Source organism: Aethalodelphis obliquidens, unplaced genomic scaffold, assembly GCF_003676395.1.
Source record: "Aethalodelphis obliquidens isolate GAN/ISIS:26980383/991018 unplaced genomic scaffold, ASM367639v1 scaffold102, whole genome shotgun sequence".
In the NCBI taxonomy this organism is placed as follows: Eukaryota; Metazoa; Chordata; class Mammalia; order Artiodactyla; family Delphinidae; genus Aethalodelphis; species Aethalodelphis obliquidens.
Window position 1 is genome coordinate 2424819 of NW_020838046.1, and position 25928 is coordinate 2450746.

At 44.9% G+C, this 25928-nt stretch overlaps 1 protein-coding gene across 1 annotated transcript; it reads left to right on the plus strand.

The window, feature by feature from the left end:
* Nucleotides 1-98: 98 nt before the first annotated feature.
* On the plus strand, nt 99-21906 carry LOC113614710 (obscurin-like; the record flags this gene model as incomplete). The annotated part of the gene is given in 13 exon segments (XM_027096435.1): nt 99-363; nt 1097-1405; nt 1864-2130; nt 2577-2872; nt 3512-3671; nt 3674-3766; nt 4463-4713; nt 12350-12359; nt 13817-13831; nt 18723-18889; nt 18891-18944; nt 18946-19017; nt 21184-21906. Coding segments are annotated over 13 exon segments (2484 nt in total), but the record flags the coding sequence as incomplete, so codon positions are not given.
* Between the last annotated feature and the right edge of the window lie 4022 nt (nt 21907-25928).

Sequence of the window (25928 nt, forward strand, 5' to 3'; positions counted from 1 at the left end):
GGGGCGGGAAGGAGGTAGGGGTGGGACAGGCCTACAGGGGTCTCTCTGACCAGCTGCAGCCCTTCCCCCTCCCCTTCCCCACTGCTCCTCTGCCCACCCCAGGCAACCTCCTTCGAAAGCTCCCGAGGAAGACAGCTGGGCGAGTGGGAGACACGGCCGTGTTCTGTGTGGAGCTGGCCAAGCCAGAGGGCCCCATCCACTGGCTGTGGAACCAGAAGGAGGTGGTGGCCGGGGGCCGAGTGGCCATTACTGCCGAAGGCACGTGCCACACGCTGACCGTCTCCCAGTGCAGCCTGGACGATGCCGGTGAGGTGGCCTTTGTGGCTGGGGGCTGCCGGACATCCACCCAGTTCTGCGTGTCAGGTAAGGGCCTAGGGAGTACCTGTCACACAGAGGGTACACTGCCCACAGTCCACTGGGCCCTGCTCTGAGTTGTCGCCTGTTGCGGGGAGCGCCATGCGGGGCAGGGAATGCCTAGGTTGGAGCTCTGGTTCTCTGGGGCTCATGGTTTGTTTGACACCCTCCTCCACTGTGGTCACACTAGGCATCTGCAAAGTAGGAGTCCTGGTGGCCCCCCACCCCGTGAACCAGATTAGAAAGTGCAGGTGGTTCTAGAAGCACGGCGTGTAGGGGGTGACATCGCGGGTGTGTCCTCTTTCTGTGGCCTTTGGTGTTGAGATTGGCTCCCCCAGGGTCAGCCCTTTGCTGGGGATAGGGACCCTGCACGTGGGTCTCAGCACCCTTGGAAGGGTCATTGTGCCTTGCCTCAACCATCATCCAGCCCAAGATCCCCATGGAGTCAAGGCTGAGGACTGGAAAGACTTCCTTTCCAGGCCACGTGGACAGCTCAGGGTGGCCCCTGAAGCCCGGGCACTCTTTTCACTGCAAATGGCCACACCTGAGACTGGGGTTATGGGCTCACAGCGTCCTCTTGGGCTGGAAGTCCCCTTGGGCTGAGGCCATTTCAGAACACCAGGGCAGTGCCCCTGGGGAGGGCTGGGAATTCTGTGACAACCCCTTTATCCTCCTGTGACCTTGGAGCCAGGGCTTGGGGAGGGGGCTCCCAGCTGTTGACATGGGCCCGTGCTCTGCTCAGCCCCCAGAAGGCCGCTCCTGCGTGCTCCTGAGGCCCCTGTGGTGAAGGCCAGGACAGAGAGCTCCGTGACCCTTGGCTGGTCGCCACCCCCCCATGGGGACCGCCCTGTTGCTATCGACGGCTACCTGGTGGAGAGGAAGAGAGTGGGCACCTACCCCTGGAGCCGGTGCCATGAAGACGAGTGGGTGGCAGTGCCTGAGCTGACTGTGGCTGGCGTGGCCGAGGAGGGGGATTTCCAGTTCAGGGTGTCAGCTGTGAACAGCTTTGGCCACAGCCCCTACCTCGAGTTCCCGGGAACTGTACACCTGGGTAAGTGTGGAAGGTTCTGTTCTCCCTGGCACCCTGGTAACAACCTGTGGGGCCATCTGCCCCTGAATCACCCAGACCCAGAGTGTGGCCCAGCCTTGGAGAGGCCAGAGTGACTCATGGGTCCTCTTTACGGTAGTGGGGTGGGCCCAGGGTCCTGATGCTACTGAAGACTTTTTTGTGGGACCCAAAGACAGGACTCAAGCCCCACAGGAACCTATCTGTATCCACCAGCCCCCGGGCACTGGGCTACACAGCTGCCCTGCCACACTGGGTTTGTGGGATCTGAAGGGGATCTCGGGTGGCTGTAACTTGTCCTCACTCCACCCTGCATCTGACTTTTGCTCGTGGTCTCCATGCGCTTGTCCAGTGGACTTCCTAGCGCAGGGGTTATTTGGGCCCAGGCATTGGAGGAGAGGAGGGCAGGGGCCCAGCTCCTTCCTGAAGCCCCCATCCCACAGCCCCACAGCTGGCTGTGAAAACACCTCTGAAGGCGGTGGAGGCAGTGGAAGGCGGCGAGGTGACCTTCTCTGTGGACCTCACGACGGCCTCAGCAGGGGAGTGGTTCCTGGACGGGCAGGCGCTGAAGGCCAGCAGCGTGTACGTGATACACCGTGACGGCACCCGGCACACCCTCACCATTCGCTTGGTGCCTGTCAGCCTGCACGGGGCCGAGCTCAAGTTCGTGGCCAATGGTATCGAGAGCAGCATCCGCATGGAGGTCCGAGGTAGGGGGACCCCATCCCCTGACCCTGGGGCCCCTCTGAGCCCCGTTTCCTCCAGGAGTGGGGGCGGGATGGGGTCCCTGGGGTCTCAGGGCTCGGAAGATCTGTCGTTGCTCCTGGGGCAGGCGGGCTGCCGGATGAAGTGGGGCCAGGTGGTGGGGTGTGCAAGGTCCCCGGGTGTGAGTGGAAGAGGGGCTAAAGTGTCCCCGATGGCACCAAGCTTCAATTCTCTGTCTGTATGCCCCCCTTCCCTTCCCCTTCTCCCCTCCTCCCTCTTTGTTGATTCCTTCTATGCCACTTCTTGTCCTGTCTCCGCCTTTCTTGCCTCTCTGACTCCCCTCCACCATATCTGGCTCTTCCCCCTCTGTTCACTCTGCCTCGTTCCACTCCCCCCTGTCCACTTCCCCCTTCACCCACACCCCCTTTTTCCACCTGTCTGTGACTTCCAGCAGCCCTGGGGCTGACGACCAAGGGTCCGGCAGCAGCAGTGGCAGCACGGGAGGTGCTGGCCCGGCTGCACGAGGAGGCCCAGCTCCTGGCCGAGTTATCGGACCAGGCTGCAGCTGTGACGTGGCTCAAGGACGGACACGCACTGTCTCCAGGCCCCAAGTATGAGGTGCAGGCGTCAGCTGGGCAGCGGGCACTGCTAGTGCGGGACGTGAAGCGAGAAGACGCAGGCCTGTATGAGTGTGTCAGCCACGGGGACCGCATCACCTACCAACTATTGGTGCAAGGTGACACCAGTGTGTGTGTGTTCATGTCCTCCCTGGGCCGCCGCTGTGGCCAGGGCCACGCATTCTGTCCCCCAGCTCTGGATAGGCTCTGGGGGACCTGGGTAGCAGGAGCCGCTGTTCTCTGTCCCCGTGGGGACGGTGGGGGATCAGGGGCTCTGCCAACCCCCTGAGGAGGGTGGGGAGTCAGATAGGCTCAGGTGACCCTGTGGGGAGGGCAGGGGTGTGTGTGGGGTGCTCAGCCCATGCTATGGAGACAGTGGGGGGGGGGGGGGGGATGGAGTCAGGTGACCATGTGGGGAGGGCAGGAGTCTGGGCAGCTCTGCTGACCTTGTGAGGAGGGTAGGGGGTTGGGCAGGCTCAGGTGACCCCTGAGGGTAGGGTGGGGAACCAGGGACCCTGCCAACCCCGTTGGGAGGGTAGGGGTCAGGGACTCTGCTCAGTAGGGGAGGAGCTTCCTATGAGTGGGTGGCACTTGGGTGGTTGAAAGTCAGCAGCTGAGGCTGGCACTGTCTCTGAAGGGGCCTAGGTTGGGGCGAGGGCCAGTGTCTCCCATGATCCTGAAGGCCTGAGCCCCTTCCTCTGCTAGCTGCCTGGGCACGAGTGTGGTTAGGGCTCTGTCGGCCCCCTGACCTGCCCATGTGCCCTTGTAGGCCTCACATCCTGTCTTGCACAAGGACATGGCTGGTGGCTGTGTAGACGCCATGGCCGGGGGCTCAGCCCACTTTGAGGCCCACATGTGTGTACACTGGTACAAGGATGGGGTGGAGCTTGGTCACTCCTGCCGGTACTTCTCACAGGAGGACATGGGCACTGGCTGGTGGCTACCTCAGTCACCGTGCAGGATGAGGGCACCTACTTGTGCCAAGTGGGCGAGGACTCTGTGGACTTCCGGTCGCGTGTCTGTGGTTAGTGCACTGCCTCCCAGGCTTGGTGTGTGTGGAGCAGGTCTGGCTGCATCCGGCTGTGCGGCACTTGCAAGGCCAAGCTGTCTCTCCCTTCATTTCTTCTGAGAATACTTGGGGGTAGGGGCAGTTACTTCTGAATCTGGGTGAAGAAACGACCCATGAAACTAATATATATAGGTGAAGAATGCAGGCCTGGAAAATAAAACATAAGAAGGAAATTTAAAGCCCTTGTCCTCTTTTTAAAGATGAGGAAATGAGGCAGAGCAGACCTAGAAAGTGCTGGAAGTGTCCTTGGAAGGTTAGATTTGGATCTTGGTGAATCTGAGGCCCTGGCTCTTTCTAGAAGCCATTGAGGTCTCTTGGCAGATTCTCCAAGTCCAGTTCTGCCCCATCTTGGCCCTCAGAAGGGTCTCTGCCATGCCGCCCATGCCTCCTTCCATCTGAGCACAGGCACTGGGGCTGGGCTGCCCATCATGGAGCTCTGAGGCTGCTTCCCATCACACCCAGGAGGGGTTGGGGTACCTGGACCAACTGTGCCCATGGAGGGTTCCATGTGCAGCACCTCATCACAAAGGATCCTCAGATGGGTGGGATCCGAGGCTGCCTGGGGTCTAGAGCAAAGCTCTGTCATGGCTCCAGGACTCGGGAAACCTCACCTTGGCAGAGCCCCTGCTGTGTATCCCTCCCTGTTGCCAGAGCCCTCGGCGATGTTTGCCAAGGAGCAGCCAGCACTCAGGGAGGTACAGGCCGAGGTGGGGGCCAGTGCCACACTGAGCTGTGAGGTGGCCCAGGCCCAGACGGAGGTGACATGGTACAAGGATGGGAAGAAGCTGAGTGTGAGCTCAAAAGTGTGCATGGAGGCCAAGGGCTGCACCCGGCAGCTGGTGGTGCAGCAGGTGGGGAATAGGGACGCTGGGGAGTACAGCTGTGAGGCCAGGGGGCGGAAGGTGCTCAGCTGACTCATCAGGCCCATATCAGTTATACAAATAACCCCAGAACTTAGTGGCCCAATGGAACAGTCTGTGGGCAGGAATTCAAGCAGTGCTCAGCGTGGGTGGCTCATCTCTGCTCCACCTGGTGTTGACTGGGACAGGAGGATCCAGTCTGGCCTCATTTGTGTGTCTGATGTCCCAGTCAGGGGGCTGGCTGTGATGACAGGCCTCTCTCTTCTAGTGATGTTGTCTGGGCTCATTCCTGTCTGGGACCATGCTGTTCTCTCCTCTGGGGCTATGCTCTCCTTGTGACATCTCGTTCTCAAGGCCTCTTTCTCCATGTGGGTAGCCTGAGCTCCTTCATCTTCTGGCTGGGTTCCCTTTAGGGATTAGGAGATGCTACAGGGTTTGTTAAGATTTGTTTTCACCAGTCCCAGAATATTACATTCTGTGTGTTTTATTGCACAAAGCCAGACATAAGGCCAGCCTAGTTCCAAGGAGTTGGAGAAGTAGACCTCACTGTTGATGAGAAGTCCCCTGGTTAATTGGGGACAATTTCTAACAATCTACCACAAGGACACAGGCTCTATCTGTCTAGATCTTTGCTTTCTTGAGCATAAGATAAAGATCTTTCTAAAGCTTATTGCCTCATGGTCACAAGATGGCTTCCCTAGCTCCAGCCATCATGTTCAAGGTGGGAAGAACATGTAAGGATTGTGTGTGTGTTTGTTTTTTTCCTTTTCACTGCTGTGCAGTAAATTATCACAAACTCAGTGGCTTAAAATAATGCCCATCTGTTAGTTCACAGTTCTATAGATCAGAATTCAAGATGTGGATTCTGGATTCTCTTTTCAGGGTCTCAAGGGCTGGAATCCATATGCCATCTGGCTGAGTTCTCTCAGGGTCCTTTTCCAAGCTCATCCAAGTTGCTGGCAGAATTCATTTCCTTGTGGTTCTGGGTCTAAGGCTATTTCCTGGCTGGCTGGCAGCCAGGGGCTGCTCTTAGGTCCTTTGCCACATGGCCCCTCATGTCCATTCGCTCTTATGCTCCAAATCTCTTTGGCCAGGAAGAACCCCCTCCCTTCTAAGGTCTCACCTGATTAGGTCAGGCCCAACCAGGATAATCTCCTTGTTAATGAACTCATAGTCAACTGATCTGGGACCTACATTCCTTCTGCAGAATCCCTTCACAGCAGTGCCTGGATTAGTGTTTGGTGGAATAGCTTGGAGAAGGTGCATGCATACGGTGGTGCACGGATCTTGAGGCAGTCCTACCTAGCACAGGGTGTCACCTGCTCTTTCTTCTATTCAGAGAACAGATGCTCTCTGAGGAGCCCACAGCAGATTTTCCCTATGCCTCCTAGTACTGTGTGGGTCCGATGGCCATGCCTTGCTCAGACACCTGGGAAAGTGAGTCCTAATCTTCCAGCTTCAGCAGTGGAACATTGAGGGTGGTAGAGGTGGGCATCTGGTGGTGTGGCTGGCCTGGTTCTGCTGAGGGATCTGTCCTGCGGCACTGGCCCATGCCCACATCAGGGTGGCTGTGCCCTTGTTTTGGACACTGACTTCGAGGCAGGCTGTGGAGGGATCAGAGTGAACATGGTCAGACCTCACTCCTGCCTCTTAAGAGACAGGTGACCTTAGGCAAGTCGTCAGTGTTGTGTCCCCCTGAAGTCTGTCTGGAAACTCAGAATGTGGCCTTAACTGGAAATGGGGTCTCTGCAGACAACATCAAGGAAAGGATCACAAGATGAGATGACCCTGGATTAGGGTGGGCCCTGACTCCAATGACAGGTGTCCTTTGAGAGAAAGAAGAGGGATATTCGTGATACAGATACACAGGGACATGGCCAATGACAATGGAGGCAGAGATTGGGGTGATGCAGTCACAAACCCCGGGATGCCTGGAACCACCAGATTATAGCCATCCTGGTGGATGTGAGGTAGTATCTTATTGTGGTTTTGATTTGTATTTCCCTGATGACTAATGATGTTGAGCATATTCTCATATGTATTTGGCCATTTGTGTATCTTCTTTGGAGAAATGTCTATTCAGATCCTTTGCTTGTTTTTTAATTATTTATCTTTTTATTACTCAGTTGAAAGAGTTCTTCGTATATTCTGGATAGTATAGCCTTATCAGATATATGATTTGCAAATAGTTTCTTCCATTCACTTTCTTAATTGTGCCCTTTGGTGCACAAAAGTTTTAAAATTGTGATGAAATCTAGTTTATCTTCTTTGGTTGCTTGTGTGTTAGATGTCACATCTAAGAAATCGTTGCCTAATCCAAGGTCAAATAGATTGACACCTATGTTTTCTTCTAAGAGTTTTCCAATTTTAGCCCTTGTATTTAGGTCTTTGATCCATTTTGTGACAATTTTTGTGTATGGTGTGAGTTAGGGGTCCAACTTCATCCTTTCCATTGGATATCCAGTTGTCCCAGCACCATTTGTTGAAAAGAATTTTTCCCCATTGAATTTTTTTGGCATCCTTGTTGAAAGTCAATTAACCATTAATTAAATATTTACTTCTGGACTCTCAATTTTATTCCGTTGATATATATGTCTACCACAGTCTTGATTATTGTAGCTTTGTGGTATGTTTTGAAATTGGGAATGTGAATTCTTTAACTTTTTTTTCAACATTGATTTGGCTATTTGAGGTCCCTTGCATTTCCACACGAATTTTAGGATCATCTTTTTAAGTTTTGCAAAAAAGGCAGCTGGTATTTTGATTGGGATTGCATCAAAATGTGTAGGTCAATTTGGGGTATATTGCCATCTTTTTATTTTATTTTAAAATTTTATTTATTTATTTTTGGCTGCATTGGGTTTTTGTTGCTGCACGTGGGCTTTCTCTAGTTGTGGCGAACAGGGGCTACCCTTCGTTGGGGTGCACAGCCTTCTCATTGCAGTGGCTTCTCTTGTTGTGGAGCACGGGCTGTAGGCATGCAGGCTTCAGTAGTTGTGGTGCTGAAGTGGGATCTTCTCGGACCAGGGATTGAACCCATGTCCCCTGCACTGGCAGGCAGATTCTTAACCACTGCACCACCAGGGATGTACCCAAATGACTGGTATCAGATTTTTTTTTTTTTTTTTTTCAGTACGCGGGTCTCTCACTGTTGTGGCCCCTCCCTCCCGTTGCGGAGCACAGGCTCCGGACGCGCAGGCTCAGCGGCCATGGCTCACGGGCCCAGCCACTCCGAGGCATGTGGGATCCTCCCAGACCGGGGCACGAACCCACGTCCCCTGCATCAGCAGGCGGACTCTCAACCACTGCACCACCAGGGAAGCCCCAGATTTCTTTTTTAATTTTATTTTTTTGGCTGCACTATGTGGCATGTGGGATCTTAGTTCCCTGACCAGGGATCACACCTGTGCCCCCTGTGGTGGAAGCGCAGAGTCTTAACCACTGGACCACCAGGGAAGTCCTCTTTGCCATCTTAACAGTGTTAGTCTCCTAATCCACAATATGAGATGACTTTCTATTTATTTTGGTCTTTTAAATTTCTTTCAATTATGTTTTATAGTTTTTAGTGTGCAGGAATTGTGCTTATTTTGTTAAGTTTGTTGCTAAGTATTTTATTCTTTTTGATGCTACTGTAAATGGAATTTTGTTAATTTCATTTTAAAATTGTTCATTACTAATGTATGGAAATAGAATTGATTTTTTTTTTCTTTTAACATCTTTATTGGAGTATAATTGCTTTACAATGGTATGTTAGTTTCAGCTTCACAACAAAATGAATCAGTTATATATATACATATATTCCCATATCTCTTCCCGCTTGCGTCTCCCTCCCTCCCACCCTCCCTATCCCACCCCTCCAGGCGGTCACAAAGCACCGAGCTGATCTCCCTGTGCTATGCGGCTGCTTCCCACTAGCTATCTACCTTACGTTTGGTAGTGTATATATGTCCATGCCTCTTTATCGCTTTGTCACCGTTTACACTTCCCCCTCCCCATAGCCTCAAGTCCATTCTCTAGTAAGTCTGTGTCTTTATTCCTGTTTCACCCCTAGGTTTTTCATGACATTTTTTTTTTAAATTCCATATATATGTGTTAGCATACGGTATTTGTCTCTCTCTTTCTGACTTACTTCACTCTGTATGACAGACTCTAGGTCTATCCACCTCATTACAAATAGCTCAATTTCGTCTCTTTTTATGGCTGAGTAATATTCCATTGTATATATGTGCCACATCTTCTTTATCCATTCATCCGATGATGGACACTTAGGTTGTTTCCATCTCTGGGCTATTGTAAATAGAGCTGCAATGAACATTTTGGTACATGACTCTTTTTGAATTATGGTTTTCTCAGGGTATATGCCCAGTAGTGGGATTGCTGGGTCATATGGTAGTTCTATTTGTAGTTTTTTAAGGAACCTCCATACTGTTCTCCATAGTGGCTGTACCAATTCACATTCCCACCAGCAGTGCAAGAGTGTTCCCTTTTCTCCACACCCTCTCCAGCATTTATTGTTTCTAGATTTTTTGATGATGGCCATTCTGACCACTGTGAGATGAATTCTCATCGTAGTTTTGATTTGCATTTCTCTAATAATTAATGATGTTGAGCATTCTTTCATGTGTTTGTTGGCAGTCTGTATATCTTCTTTGGATAAATGTCTATTTAGGTCTTCTGCCCATTTTTGGCTTGGGTTGCTTGTTTTTTTGTTATTGAGCTGCATGAGCTGCTTGTAAATTTTGGAGATTAATCGTTTGTTGGTTGCTTCATTTGCAAATATTTTCTCCCATTCTGAGGGTTGTCTTTTGGTCTTGTTTATGGTTTGCTTTGCTGTGCAAAAGCTTTGAAGTTTCATTAGGTCCCATTTGTTTATTTTTGTTTTTATTTCCATTACTCTAGGAGGTGGGTCAGAAAGGATCTTGCTGTGATTTATGTCATAGAGTGTTCTGCCTATGTTTTCCTCTAAGAGTTTGATAGTTTCTGGCCTTACATTTAGGTCTTTAATCCATTTTGAGCTTATTTTTTGTATGGTGTTAGGGAGTGATCTAATCTCATACTTTTACGTGTACCTGTCCAGTTTTCCCAGCACCACTTATTGAAGAGGCTGTCCTTTCTCCACTGTACATTCCTGCCACCTTTATCAAAGATAAGGTGTCCATATGTGCGTGGGTTTATCTCTGGGCTTTCTATCCTGTTCCATTGATCTATATTTCTCTTTTTGTGCCAATACCATACTGTCTTGATTACTGTAGCTTTGTAGTATAGTCTGAAGTCAGGGAGCCTGATTCCTCCAGCTCCTTTTTTCATTCTCAAGATTGCTTTGGCTATTCGGGGTTTTTTGTGTTTCCATACAAATTGTGAAATTTTTTGTTCTAGTTCTGTGAAAAATGCCAGTGGTAGTTTGAAGGGATTGCATTGAATCTATAGATTGCTTTGGATAGTAGAGTCATTTTCACAATGTTGATTCTTCCAATCCAAGAACATGGTATATCTCTCCATCTATTTGTATCATCTTTAATTTCTTTCATCAGTGTCTTATAATTTTCTGCATACAGGTCTTTTGTCTCCTTAGGTAGGTTTATTCCTAGATACTTTATTCTTTTTGTTGCAATGGTAAATGGGAGTGTTTTCTTGATTTCACGTTCAGATTTTTCATCATTAGTATATAGGAATGCCAGAGATTTCTGTGCATTAATTTTGTATTCTGCCACTTTACCAAATTCATTGATTAGCTCTAGTAGTTTTCTGGTAGCATCTTTAGGATTCTCTATGTATAGGATCATGTCATCTGCAAACAGTGACAGCTTTACTTCTTCTTTTCCGATTTGGATTCCTTTTATCTCCTTTTCTTCTCTGATTGCTGTGGCTAAAACTTCCAAAACTATGTTGAATAAGAGTGGTGAGAGTGGGCAACCTTGTCTTGTTCCTGATCTTAGTGGAAATGCTTTCAGTTTTTCACCATTGAGGATGATGTTTGCTGTGGGCTTGTCATATATGGCCTTTATTATGTTGAGGAAAGTTCCCTCTATGCCTACTTTCTGCAGGGTTTTTATCATAAATGGGTGTTGAATTTTGTCAAAAGCTTTCTCTGCATCTATTGAGATGATCATATGGTTTTTCTCCTTCAATTTGTTAATGTGGTTTATCACATTGATAGATTTGCGTATATTGAAGAATCCTTGCATTCCTGGAATAAACCCCACTTGATCATGTTGTATGATCCTTTTAATATGCTGTTGGGTTCTGTTTGCTAGTATTTTGTTGAGGATTTTTGCATCTATGTTCATCAGTGATATTGGCCTGTAGTTTTCTTTCTTTGTGACATCCTTGTCTGGTTTTGGTATCAAGGTGATGGTGGCCTCATAGAAGGAATTTGGGAGTGTTCCTCCCTCTGTTATATTTTGGAAGAGTTTGAGAAGGATAGGTGTTAGCTCTTCTCTAAATGTTTGATAGAATTCGCCTGTGAAGCCATCTGGTCCTGGGCTTTTGTTTGTTGGAAGATTTTTAATCACAGTTTCAATTTCAGTGCTTGTGATTGGTCTGTTCATATTTTCTATTTCTTCCTGATTCAGTCTTGGCACATTGTGCATTTCTAAGAATTTGTCCATTTCTTCCAGGTTGTCCACTTTATTGGCATAGAGTTGCTTGTAGTAATCTCTCATGATCTTTTTTATTTCTGCAGTGTCAGTTGTTACCTCTCCTTTTTCATTTCTAATTCTATTGATTTGAGTCTTCTCCCTTTTTTTCTTGATGAGTCTAGCTAGTGGTTTATCTATTTTGTTTATCTTCTCAAAGAACCAGCTTTTAGTTTTATTGATCTTTGCTATTGTTTCCTTCATTTCTTTTTCATTTATTTCTGATCTGATTTTTATGATTTCTTTCCTTCTGCTAGCTTTGGGGTTTTTTTGTTCTTCTTTCTCTAATTGCTTGAGGTGCAAGGTTAGGTTGTTTATTCGAGATGTTTCCTGCTTCTTAAGGTGGGCTTGTATTGTTATAAACTTCCCCCTTAGAACTGCTTTTGCTGCATCCCATAGGTTTTGGGTGGTTGTGTCTCCATTGTCATTTGTTTCTACGTATTTTTTGATTTCCTCTTTGATTTCTTCAGTGATCACTTCATTATTAAGTAGTGTATTGTTTAGCCTCCATGTGTTTGTATTTTTTACAGATCTTTTCCTGTAATTGATATCTAGTCTCATGGCGTTGTGGTCAGAAAAGATACTTGATACAATTTCAATTTTCTTAAATTTACCAAGGCTTGATTTGTGACCCAAGATATGATCTATCCTGGAGAATGTTCCATGAGCACTTGAGAAAAATGTGTATTCTGTTGTTTTTGGATGGAGTGTCCTATAAATATCAATTAAGTCCATCTTGTTTAATGTATCATTTAAAGCTTGTGTTTCCTTTTTTATTTTCATTTTGGATGATCTGTCCATGGGTGAAAGTGGGGTGTTTAAGTCCCCTACTATGAATGTGTTACTGTCGATTTCCCCTTTTATGACTGTTAGTATTTGCCTTATGTATTGAGGTGCTCCTATGTTGGGTGCATAAATATTTACAATTGTTATATCTTCTTCTTGGATCGATCCCTTGATCATTATGTAGTGTCCTTCTTTGTCTCTTTTAATAGTCCTTATTTTAAAGTCTATTTTGTCTGATATGAGAATTGCTACTCCAGCTTTCTTTTGGTTTCCATTTGCATGGAATATATTTTTCCATCCCCTTACTTTCAGTCTGTATGTGTCTCTAGGTCTGAAGTGGGTCTCCTGTAGACAGCATATATAAGGGTCTTGTTTTTGTATCCATTCAGCCAATCTGTGTCTTTTGGTGGGAGCATTTAGTCCACTTACATTTAAGGTAATTATCGATATGTATGTTCCTATTCCCATTTTCTAAATTGTTTTGGGTTCGTTATTATAGGTCTTTTCCTTCTCTTGTGTTTCTTGTCTAGAGAAGTTCCTTTAGCATTTGTTGTAAAGCTGGTTTGGTGGTGCTGAACTCTCTCAGCTTTTGCTTGTCTGTAAAGGTTTTAATTTCTCCATCAAATCTGAATGAGATCCTTGCTGGGTAGAGTAGTCTTGGCTGCAGGTTTTTCTCCTTCATCACTTTCAGTATGTCCTGCCACTCCCTTCTGGCTTGTAGGGTTTCTGCTGAGAGATCAGCTGTTAACCTTATGGGGATTCCCTTGTGTGTTATTTGTTGTTTTTCCCTTGCTGCTTTTAATATGCTTTCTTTGTATTTAATTTTTGACAGTTTGATTAATATGTGTCTTGGCGTATTTCTCCTTGTATTTATCCTGTATGGGACTCTCTGCGCTTCCTGGACTTGAGTAACTATTTCCTTTCCCATATTAGGGAAGTTTTCAACTATAATCTCTTCAAATATTTTCTCAGTCTCTTTCTTTTTCTCTTCTTCTTCTGGAACCCCTATAATTCGAATGTTGGTGCGTTTAATGTTGTCCCAGAGGTCTCTGAGACTGTCCTCAGTTATTTTCATTCTTTTTTCTTTATTCTGCTCTGCAGTAGTTATTTCCACTATTTTATCTTCCAGGTCACTTATCTGTTCTTCTGCCTCAGTTATTCTGCTATTGATCCCATCTAGAGTACTTTTAATTTCATTTATTGTGTTGTTCATCGTTGCTTGTTTCATCTTTATTTCTTCTAGGTCCTTGTTAACTGTTTCTTGCATTTTGTCCATTCTATTTCCAAGATTTTGGATCATCCTTACTATCATTATTCTGAATTCTTTTTCAGGTAGACTGCCTATTTCCTCTTCATTTGTTAGGTCTGGTGCATTTTTATCTTGCTCCTTTATCTGCTGTGTGTTTTTCTGTCTTCTCATTTTGCTTATCTTACTGTGTTTGGGGTCTCCTTTTTGCAGGCTGCAGGTTCGTATTTCCCGCTGTTTTTGATGTCTGTCTCCAGTGGCTAAGGTTGGTTCAGTGGGTTGTGTAGGCTTCCTGGTGGAGGGGACTAGTGCCTGTGTTGTGGTGGATGAGGCTGGATCTTGTCTCTCTAGTGGGCAGGTTCACGTCTGGTGGTGTGTTTTGGGGTGTCTGTGGCCTTATTATGATTTTAGGCAGCCTCTCTGCTAATGGGTGGGGTTGTGTTCCTGTTTTGCTAGTTGTTTGGCATAGGTTGTCCAGCACTGTGGCTTGCTGGTCGTTGAGTGAAGCTGGGTGCTGGTGTTAAGATGGAGGTCTCTGGGAGATTTTCGCCGTTTGATATTATGTGGAGCTGGGAGGTCTCTTGTTGACCAGTGTCCTGAAGTTGGCTCTCCTACCTCAGAGGCAGAGCCCTGACTCCTGGCTGGAGCACCAAGAGCCTTTCATCCACATGGCTCAGGATAAAAGGGAGAAAAAGTAGAGAGAATTAGTAGAAGTATGAGGAAAGAAAGAAGGAAAGGAAGGAAGGAAGGAAGAAAGAAAGAAAGAAAGAAAGAAGCAAAGAAGGAAAGAAGGCAAGAAGGAAAGAAAGGAGGGAGGGAGGGAGGGAGGAAGGAAGGAAGGAGGGAAAGAAGGAAAAAAGACAGAAAGAAAGAAGATACAGTAAAAATAAAATAAAGTATAATAAAGTTATTGAATTAAAAAATACTTATTTAAAAAAAAAAAAGGGACGGATAGAACCTTAGGACAAACGTTGGAGCAAAGCTATACAGACAAAATCTTACACAGAAGCATACACATACACCCTCACAAAAAGAGGTAAAGGGGGAAAAATCATAAATCTTGCTCTCGGAGACCACCTCCTCAATTTGGGATGATTCGTTGTCTAAAGGAGGGAAGGAAGGAAGGAAAGAAAGAAAGAAAGAATGAAGGTAAAGTATAATAAAGTTATTAAAATTAATTATTAAGAAAAAAATTTTTTAAAAACCATGGACGGATAGAACCCTAGGACAAATGGTGGAAGCAAGACTATACAGACAAGATCTCACACAGAAGCATACACATACACATTCACAAAAAGAGGAAAACGGAAAAAAATCATAGATCTTGCTCCTAAAGTCCACTTCCTTAATTTGGGATGATTGGTTGTCTATTCAGGTATTCCACAGATGCAGGGTATATCAAGTTGATTGTGGAGCTTTAATCCGCTGCTTCTGAGGCTGCTGGGAGAGATTTCCCTTTCTCTTCTTTGTTCTCACAGCTCACAGGGGCTCAGCTTTGGATTTGGCCCTGCCTCTGCGTGTAGGTCGCTGGAGGGCATCTGTTTTTTGCTCAGACAGGACGGGGTTAAAGGAGCCGCTGATTCGGGGGCTCTGGCGCACTCAGGCCGGGGGGGAGGGAGGGGCACTGCCTGCGGGGCGGGCCTGCGGCGGCAGAGGCCAGCATGACGTTGCACCAGCCTGAGGCCCGCCGTGCGTTCTCCCGGGGAAGTTGTCCCTGGATCCTGGGAACGTGGCAGTGGCGGGCTGCACAGGCTCCGCGGAAGAGGGGTGTGGAGAGTGACCTGTGCTCGCACACAGGCCCCTTGGTGGCGGCAGCAGCAGCCTTAGCGTCTCCCGCCCGTCTCTGGGGTCCGCGCTTTTAGCCGCGGCTCGCACCCGTCTCTGGAGTTCCTTTAAGCAGCGCTCTTAAACCCCTCTCCTCGCGCACCAGGAAACAAAGAGGGAAGAAAAAGTCTCTTGCCTCTTCGGTGGGTGCAGACTTTTCCCCGGACTCCCTCCCGGCTAGCCGTGGTGCACTAACCACTTCAGGCTATGTTCAAGCCGCCAATCCCAGTCCTCTCCCTGCGCTCTGTCCGAAACCGGAACCCGAGCCTCAGCTCGCAGCCCCGCCCGCCCCTGCGGGTGAGCAGACAAGCCTCTCGGGCTGGTGAGTGCCGGTCAGCACTGATCCTCTGTGCGGGAATCTCCCCGCTTTGCCCTCCGCACCCGTTGCTGTGCACTCCTTGGCGGCCCCTAAGCTCCCCCCTCTGCCTCCCGCAGTCTCCGCCCGCGAAGGGGCTTCCTAGTGTGTGGAAACTTTTCCTCCTTCACAGCTCCCTCCCACTGGTGCAGGTGCCATCCCTATTCTTTTGTCTCTGTTTTTTCTTTTCTTTTTTTCTTTTACCCTACCCAGGTACATGGGGAGTTTCTTGCCTTTTGGGAGGTCTGAGGTCTTCTGCCAGCCTTCAGTAGGTGTTCTGTAGGAGTTGTTCCACGTGTAGATGTATTTCTGGTGTATCTGTGGGGAGGAAGGTGATCTCCGCGTCTTACTCTTCCGCCATCTTCAAGGTCCGCCTTGACATACTTTTAAATTTTCCAGTTTTCTTTCTAGTATTGCTGTCTAGTTTCATTGCATCATAATCAAAAAGATTCTTTGTATGCTTTCAGTCTTTTTAGATTTATTGAGACTTGTTTTATGGTCTAACATGTGGTCTGTGTTAGAGGATGTTCCATATGTGCTTGAGTAAAATGTGTCTTCTGTTGCTGTTGGGTGAAGTGTCCTCTGTAAGTCAGTTAGGTCTAGTTTCTTGTATAGTGTTATTCATGTCCTATTTCCTTATTGATCTGTCTGGTTGTTCTATCCATTATTGAAAGTAGGGTACTGAAGTCTCTGACTATTCTTGGAGAACTGTCTATTTCTCCCTTTAATCTTTTAGTTTTCGTCTCATATATTTTGGAGCTCTCCTGTTAGTTGTGCTTATGTTTATAGTTGTGATATCTTCTTGATGAATTGACCCTTTTAATCAATGTATAACATCCTTAATCTATATCTGTATATATTAAATATAATGTCTTGTAATGTTTTTTTCCTTTTGTTTGACAGTATAGCCACCTCAGGTCTCTATTGATTGCTATTTGTATGGAGTATCTTTTCACTTTCAACCTATTTGTATCTTTGGATCTAAAGTGAATCTCCTGTAGACAGCATTTTAAAAATTCATTTTGTATTAAGTTAATTCTTATAAGAAAGTGTTTCCTTCTGCTATTTTACTCTTTGTTTCTTATATGTCATATCTTTTTGCCATTATTTTCTCCATTATTGTCATTTATGATTAATTTATTTTTTCTAGTGTGCCATTTTTGTTCCTTTCTCATTTCTTTATGTATACGCACATTCATTTTTTCTTAGTGATTACCCTGGGGATTGTCATTAACATCTAACTTTGTAATAATCAAGTTTGAAATTATATCATCTTAGTTTCAATAGAAAACCTCTGCTTCTTTACAGGTTGTGCCCCAAGCTGAATGTTGTTAATGTCACAAGTTATGTCTTCATACATAGTGTGTCCGTTAACTTTATAGTTTTATAATTATTGTTTATGCATTTGTATTTTAAGTCATATAAGAAATAAAAGGAATTATCTAAGCACCAGAAGAATGATCCAATATAAATGAGAGTTGGAACTTACAAACAAGAGCAGTATTAGAAGATCAGAAGTTCCACTCAGGAACTTCAGATGATAGAAAAACAATCTGAAAGAGTATGTCAAATAAGTCTACTTAAAATGATTAAAGATATGTATGGAAGACTAGAAAATGTAAGAAAAAGTGAAATACTAGGGAAAAGAACAGGCAGATTTAAAGAACCAAATGAAATTTCTTGAATAAGAAACACAACTTTTGTAATAACAATTCAGTGGAGGGATAAACAGCAAATTAGACATAGCTGAAGATAGAATTATTGAATTGGAAGATAGATCTGAGAAAATTACTCAGGATGAATCACAAAGAGGTAGAAAATAAGAGATAATGACAGACATAGAAGAGAAGTAGAAGGCCACACGTATGTCTAAAAGGACTTCTAGGAGAGACTAGAGATAATGAGGAAGATGAAATAATGAAAGAAATAATGTGGAGAAATTTAAGAAATGGTAAAAGACATGAATCCTAAACTTCAAGATTCATAAGAAATAATGGGAATTGTAAAAAAAAAAAAAAGTCACAGCTAGTGAATTCCAGAAGGCCAAAAACCAAGAGGAGATCTTAACCTCCAAAGGGAAAAAAGATTAATGGGATGATAGTTATTCTTCCTGTAGATTTTTCAACAGCAATGAAGAGCACAGAAAAGATGTTATAGTCTCCAAAGCACTGAGGGAAAATAACTGTTGATCTAGAATTCTGTATCAAGCTAAACTATCATTCAAAAGTTAAGTGAAATACAGACATTTTCAGAGAGTAAATGGAGAGAATTTATCATTCATAAAATCTCACTGAAAGAATTACAAATGAATATACTTTATAAAGAAGAAAATCAAGTCTAGAGTAGTAGAATGGGTTCTAGAGCGTGGTTCCCTACCTTTTTGTGCACCAGGGACCAGTTCTGTGGAAGATAATTTTTCCACGGACCAGGGAGGGGGGATGGTTCAAGCGCTAATGCGAGCTATGGGGGGGATGGTTCAGGTGGTAATGCAAGTGATGGTTCAGGTGGTAATGCAAGCAATGGGGGCATGGTTCAGGTGGTAATGTGAGTGATGGGGAGCAATGGGAAGCAATGGGGAGCAGCAGATGATGCTTTGCTTGCGCACCCACTGCTCACCTCCTGCTGTGAGGCCCAGCTCCTAACAGGCTGTGGACTGGTACTGGTTTGTGACCTGGGGGTTGGGGACCTCTGTTCTAGAGTAATGTGATGTCAAGCAAATAGAGTAAGTTAATAAAAAGCAGCATCTGATTCCCAAGGCCAAGGATTTGATTACACTAATGGTGACTGGCCTGCTAGAAGTTGTAGACTGCATTAACATATTAATGTTCCTGTGACTCAGGGGTATTGCCTGTTCTTGGTGACATGGTATAAGAAATTCTCCCTGAAAATACCAATGCTATGATATGCCAGCCACAAATGATGCCTCTCTTTGTTAGGGTAATTATGAGATCACAGGTGCTAAGTAGATGCCAGAGCCTGAACTGTAACATTTACCAGTGTGAAAATTATTGTACTGGGAGCCTTCAGATTCTGAGAACTAACCTGTTCCCTGCTTTGTACATCTTCTGAGTGTGACGTTCTCTGTGTTGAGAAAGTTAGGAATAGAACTAGCTTGTGGCCAAGGCATCATGGTTTTGAGATCTGGAAGGTGGGCCCTCATCCAATTCTAGAAATTTGATTGTCTCGTCTTCCTCCCTGTCCCCAGAGGCCACACTGATATTTGCCAAGGAGCATCCAGCATGCAGGGAAGTGCAGGCTGAGGTGGGGGTGAACACCATGCTAAGCTGTGAGGTAGCCCTGGCCCAGACAGAGGTGATATGGTTCAAGGAGGGAAAGAAACTGAGTTCAAGCTCAAAAATGTGTGTGGAGGCCAAGGAAGGGCTGCACCCCGAGACTGGTGGCGCATCAGGTAGGCAAGGTAGGTGCTGGGTGAATACAGCTGAGAGGCCAGGGGCTGAAAGATCTCCTTCCACCTCAACATCACAGGTGGGTTCCTTGAGGTCCTTCTTATGTTCCTCAGCTTAATTATTAGGGAGTAGGGGTGTGTGGTCATGCCACCTAAAAGTGTGTTTTCTCACAAAACTTACCACATAGCAGCTAGCGGGTATTAATTACATGCCAAGGGCCAGATTTTATGAAGTGCTTCTTGTCTTTTTACTTGTCTAAACTTCACAACCACCTCAGGAAGAGGAATTCTGATTATTCCCATTTTAAGATAAGGCACAAGGAAATTCCATAACTTGCCAAAGTTCACATAGCCAGAGAATTACAGAGCCAGGATTTAGGCCCAATATTCTGAGGGCTATTTTCTCTGGTTATCAAATTACAGTTTAACAATCCCCTGCCCATATTTAAAAAAATGTTTTTAAGAGACTATTCCACTGTCTTCCAGATTCCATGTATTTTTTTGGAATATCTACTGTCATACATATTATGTTCCCTCAAGGGTCATTTTTAAATTTTCCTGTTGTTTTTAAGGTATTGATTTTGATTTTCAGCAGTTTACATTGATGAACCTAGGTGTGATTTTCTTTGTATTCATCCTGGTTAGGGTTGCAGAGCATTTTGAGTCTGTGGAGTTTTGTCTTTCCTCAACCATAGAGTGTGGTTTCTCACATGTCTCATATGTATCTCTCTTTCTCTCCACCTCTTAATTTTTTTTCTCTCTCTGCTTTAGTCTGGATATTTTCTTTAGATCTGTCTTCCAATCCACTAATTTTCTATTCTCCTATATCTAATCTGTTGTCAAACCCATTTATAGTGTGTTTACTTTCAGTTATTGTATTTTCCAGTTTCATAATTTCCATTTGTTTAATTTCTTATAGATTCTAGACTCTGTAGTAAAATTTTTGTATTTGATATATTTTCTTTTCTTTCACATTAAAGAAATATTATCATGGTTATATCCTGGTCTGATCATCTGATATTGCTTTTCTTTGGATTTCTATTCACTCTTGTCCTTGGCATGCCAGTGAATTTTCAGTTGACTGTCAGACATCGTTTGAGAAAACTTTTTGAATATGGATGATGTTATCTTACTTCAGACAGAGGATCAGTATTTCCTTTGCTAGGGAGGGAGAGAACAACTAAGAACTTTAGTCTATTCAAGGACTGCACTGACTCAAGGCTGCATTACCGTTTTGATCAGGGTCATCTATCTCTGGTTTGCCCCCATTCCTGGGCATAGTCCTCCAAGGATTTCTACAGAGACTTGGGGTATGGAGGGGGGTCTCTTTTCAGGCAGACACTCAACTCTGATCTTTGTCTCTGGTAATGCAAGGTGCTAAAACGTGTGCTCTAGTTTTCAGAGGTTTTCTGCTTGGCTTCGTAGTCTCCTGGGCCATGCAGTTGTGGAGCTCATCAAACATCTTGAGGGGAATGTGGCTGAGTGTGGGGCTCAATTCTACCAGATCTATTCTTCCTGGAGGCTTGGCTCCTCAATCTCTAACTTTATCTTTCTGCTTATACAAGGTGTACATAGCCTGACCAGGTTTCCTCTTTCGTAGTAGCAGCCCTATGCCTTTTAGTATCATGCTGTACCAAGGAGCAGCAGTGTCCAGAGGAGAAAATCAGATGCCCAGTGTGGTTCCCTTTTACCTTCCTCACTCACTTCACATCTATCCTTCTAGGAGAGCCCTGGCCCTAGCTCTCATCTCCGTTAGAATGACTCCCCTCAGCTTTCATCAAAGCTGCCTCCCTTTTATCATTTAGCACTTCACCTGAACATTACTCCTTACCAAGATTTTCTCTGACCACCAAATCTAAGTCACTGTCGTCAGTCCCTTCTCTCTAGCGCATCACTCTGTCTTATTTCATCACAGCATTGACCGTAGCATTAAATCATTTTCATGTTTGTATGTTTGTTTGTTTTTCCTCAGTAGAAGGTAAGATCTGTAAGAACAGAGACTGTGTTACTCACGTTTCCAGCTATGGTATAGCATTCCCAGCACCACCATAGTGCCTGCAGATAATGGGCCCTCCACTGACATTAGTTGCATCAGTGATTGAATGAATGAATGAATGAATGACTGCATATACAGCATGGACTCTTTGAGATCCTATATGTATTTATACATATAGGGGATACAAGTGCACACAACCCAACCTGCTTGCCAGAGGTGACTGTCACATGGGAAAGACAATGAACTAGCTGTGACAGATGCTAGAATAACTTTGGCCACTTTCCTCCAGCCTTAGGAATTGACCTTGTGTCAGAACATCACCAAAATGTACACTTGAGATATATGTTTGTAAACACAACTCTACACCTTCCTGGGCACATGGCATCACTGGCTCCAAGGAGAAAATTTACTGAACTCTTAAGTTTTGGTCTCACAGGCTGGTACCAGCTTTGTGTCTCTGACACTGTGTCTCCCTTTCTGTGCCCAGAGTCCTCTGCGGTGTTTATCAAGGGACAGCCAGCACATAAGGAGGTGCAGGCCGTGGTGGGGGCCAGCACCACACTGAGCTGCGAGGTGGCCCAGGCCCAGACGGAGGTGATGTGGTACAAGAACAGGAAGAAGCTGAATTCAAGCTCAAAAGTGCATGTGGAGGCCAAGGGCTGCACCCGGAGGCTGGTGGTGCAGCAGGTGGTCAAGGCAGATGCCGGGGAGTACAGCTGTGAGGCCGGGGGCCAGAAGGTCTGCTTCCACCTGGATGTCACAGGTCAGTCCTTGGAGGTAGTAACTTAGCCTTGTGTGGAGGTGATGGGACTGGCTTGCATCCCCCAACAGACCCGATGATCTTCCCACTAGACTTCATCTCTTTTAGCCTTCTGTCCTCCCACCTCCATTTTCATACCCATGGCTGGACCAAGGGAGGCTGGATGGGTAGGCTGTGAACAGAAGGGATAATGGTGTTCCTATAAACCCTGAGTGGTGTTTCCACACAGTAATGCACACTCTTCAGTTCCCAGCATCTGCCCAGAACCTTCTGGGTATTCCTTGGTGTCTGGGACTCTGGTTCTGCCTTGCACTTGGGGTCTGAGGTAGACCAGATGTCTTTTAACTGTGGGTATGTGAATTTGCTCCTCCTGGATGTCCTGACAGCTCCTAGACGCCGTCACCTAGCAACGCATGTGGGTTCACACTAGGGAGAGATGTTTGAATTTCATTAAGCCAGGACAAGGGGAAATTTCTGCCACACAGTCATACTTGGATTTATCTCAAGACTGAACTATAGATTATCAAAGTTTTAGGTGTTCTGAACACTCTTTCTTCCTTGCACATGGATATAGAAGTTATCTGTGCATCTACATGTAACAAAATCTAGATCCATTTTTCTTGCAATATGTGTGCAAAGTAAACAGAGACCAGAGGGTTGGTTGATGTGTGCCTGAGATATGCACATGTGAGGTCTGGAATTCTCTTTTCAAAGCAAATAGTGATTTCCTTTTGTTTTCTGTTAGAACATTCTATGTCAGAATTCCCCATGGAGTCTGATTTATAGATTTAGACTTGGAGAGGAATAGTAGCTTCTCCTATACCAACATGTATATATCTTTTAAGAATGGTATTTTAGAAGAATATGACAATATTTTTTCATGGCAATAAGTATGAAAGTTTTGACAAATTGATCAGATTCTTAGAAAACTATATAAAAAGTGACACAAGAAACATTCAACAACTCAAGTAGTCCTATAATATATATATATATTTTTTGCGGTACACGGGCCTCTCACTGTTGTGGCCTCTCCCGTTGTGGAGCACAGGCTCCGGACGCGCAGGCTCAGCGGCCATGGCTCACGGGCCCAGCTGCTCCGCGGCATGTGGGATCTTCCCAGACCGGGGCACGAACCCGTGTCCCCTGGATCGTCAGGTGGACTCTTAACCACTGCGCCACCAGGGAAGCCCAGTCCTATAATCTTTTAAATAATTGGAACCATAACGATAAATCTTCTCATAGAGAAAGATCTAAGCCCAGTAGTTCCACTGGTAAATTATATGAAATACTTTGGAAAGAAAATCCATGTTCATGGATATTCTTCTAGAGAATAGAAAATGGAGATAAACAGTCTCTGATTTGTTTCATGTAGATAGCATAACATTGATACAAATATCTGACAAAAAAATTTTAAGAATTAAAATTACAGACCAACCTATTATGGATATCAAGACCAATATCTGAAACAAAATATTATCAAAATAAATTTAACAATATATTAAGAGGAAAATTGGTAATACACTGTGATAAAAGTCATAGTCCAGAAATGCAAGGCTGTTCAAACACTAGAAACATTAGCAAAGCAATCTGTACATGACATGCAGAATAAAGTATTTGGTAAGATTTGGCATTATAAATACAGAAAAAAAGTTTAATAAAGTTGGCATCAATTCATGATATAAAATTCTTAACAAATTATAAATAAAACAGTTTGTAATCTGATAAATGACGCTGCAGACAAACCAGCTAATTGCACACAAAAAAGTGAAAGTTTGTCTGTGAGATAGCGAACCAGACAAGGAAGCCAACTGTTACTACTTTTAACCAACATTGTACAACAGAGATAGGAGGAAAAGAAAGTAAAAGACATAAACGTGTGAAGAAACAAAAGTTGAATTCGTGGATAATATGATTAATCCAAAGGATAAATTATGAGACTTAATAAGATAGTTGAGAATGATTACCATGTAAAAAAATCAATATGAAGAAAACACTTCTACGGCTACATAGTAGCAATAAACATCTGGAAAATGAAATTTTTAAAAGAGTTACAATAGCATCAAAAGAATCATTTTCTAATTCCATATCTAACAAAGGGTGGTGAGAGGCTCTGTGTGTGGGGGGGAATTATTAAAAATGTTTTGAGAGACAGTCAAGAAGTTCTAAATAGTTGGGTAGAAATCCAGGGAAGAATAAAAAATGTTCAATACCAATTAAAATCCAAACAAATGTTTGTTTAGTGGGGATTTTGTAAATTCAGAAGTAAATTGCTAAGACCATGTACTGTCAATACACTATTGAAGAAGAGCAAAAAGTGAGTTATTTGCTATACCAATATCAAGATTGTTATAAAGCTACAGTAATGAATACAATAGTGTCTCACTGCAAGGATAGATACACAGACCAAGGGACCAGAGTAGTGATCTCCAACACAAATCTGCACATGAATGGATGCCCACATTCCCCTGCTCCTTTCTTTTTAAAAAGATGTGGAATCATTCAAGGAGTAGAGACAACATGGTTTTAATAAATGACACTTAAACCATTTAACCATATAGAAAAACGATTAGGCCAGTAATTCATATCCCCCATGGTCAACTCATGTTGGGTTAAACACCACAGAATAGAAGGGAAAATCATAAAACTCCTAGATGATAACAGATGGTTTTAATTACCTCAGACTAAAGAATGATTTCTTTCTTTTTTAAAATAAATAATTAAGAAAAATTTTATTTATTATTTTTGTCTTCGTTGCTCCATGCGGGCTTTCTCTAGTTGCGGCGAGATGGGGCTACTCTTCACCATGGTGTGCGGGCTTCTCACTGCGGTGGCTTCTCTTGTTGTTTAGCATGGGCTCTAGGTGTGAAGGCTTCAGTAGTTGTGACTCGCAGGCTCTGTAGTTGTGGCTCACGGGCTCTAGAGAGCAGGCTCAGCAGTTGTGGTGCACGGGCTTAGTTGCTCTGGGGCATGTGGGGTCTTCCCGGACCAGGGCTCGAACCTGTGTCCCCTGAATTAGCCGGTGGATTCTTAACCACTATACCACCAAGGAAGTCCCAAAGAATGACTTCGTAAAATACAAGTGCACTAACCATAATGAAAAAAATTTGACATATTTGACTACCTTAAAACTAAATATGTATTGATAGATTCATCAGAAGATAGCATGAAGTACTGAAAAGGCAAACCACACAGATGTGGAAGACATTTAGAACACACACACTTGTCAGTGCCTAGCATTCGTATGTATAAAAATGTCCTTAAAGTGAACATACAAATGGCAGACAGTGCTATTGAAAATAGGGCACAAACGTTGAACAGTGACACCACAGAAGACCAAACACTGATGACCAAAAACATCAGAAATGGGTCTTTATTTTGAATCATCACAAAAAATGCAAAAGAGTGCCACAGGAGGTACATTTCACTCCCACCAGACTGCTGACAATGAGAGTAGGTGAGGGTAGCACATCAGCAAACCTCATTCACTGCAGATGAGAACATGCCCTGCACTTTCTTGTGGGAAAAGACTCTGGCCTCATCTGGGAGGGATGAGGAATGCACCCATAATGACCCCACAGTTTCTGTCCTAGAAGAATTGTGCAAAGAGGAAGTTTATCAGAGTATCCCCATCAGATGCTTGTACCAAGTAACAATATGAAAAACTTAAATTGTACTAGCAATTCCCACAACACAGAAGAGTGAACTCGTGGTGGGGTGGAACCCAGTGTAAAGGTAAAAACAAAAAACCCCACCGATGATGCCGTGGTTTCTTTAAAGATTTAGGTAAGGAAACATTTCTAAATAGAACACAAATGCTCCAAACTCAAAGCGCTGAAATGGACATAGGTGACACTCTTGAAGGGAAAAACTGATTCATCAGAAGACTCGATCACATAGTGAAAATGGGAGTCCAGCAGTTGGGAATAACCTTGAAAGCTAGCAATCTGTCCTTCTCTAGTATTTCAATGCATAAAGAGTGCCTAGAGATGGAGAGAAGAGAGAGCCTAGTATTGCTGAGTAGGCAAAAATATGAATTGGGAAGAACAGGAAGAACAAAAGAGTAATGGGGACACCGGTCGTTCGGGGAAAGGCGCTCAGCTTCTTTATTCCTCCGACAATGGAAAGGAAAGCCACAGGGAGGTGCCAGCACTCCCCAGAGATTGCCACAAGTTGACCATACTAAGTGTAGGCCAGGGCACCGGGCCTCAGTGATTTCCATGGACTGCAGGTGCAAAGTTCCCTGCTTAGG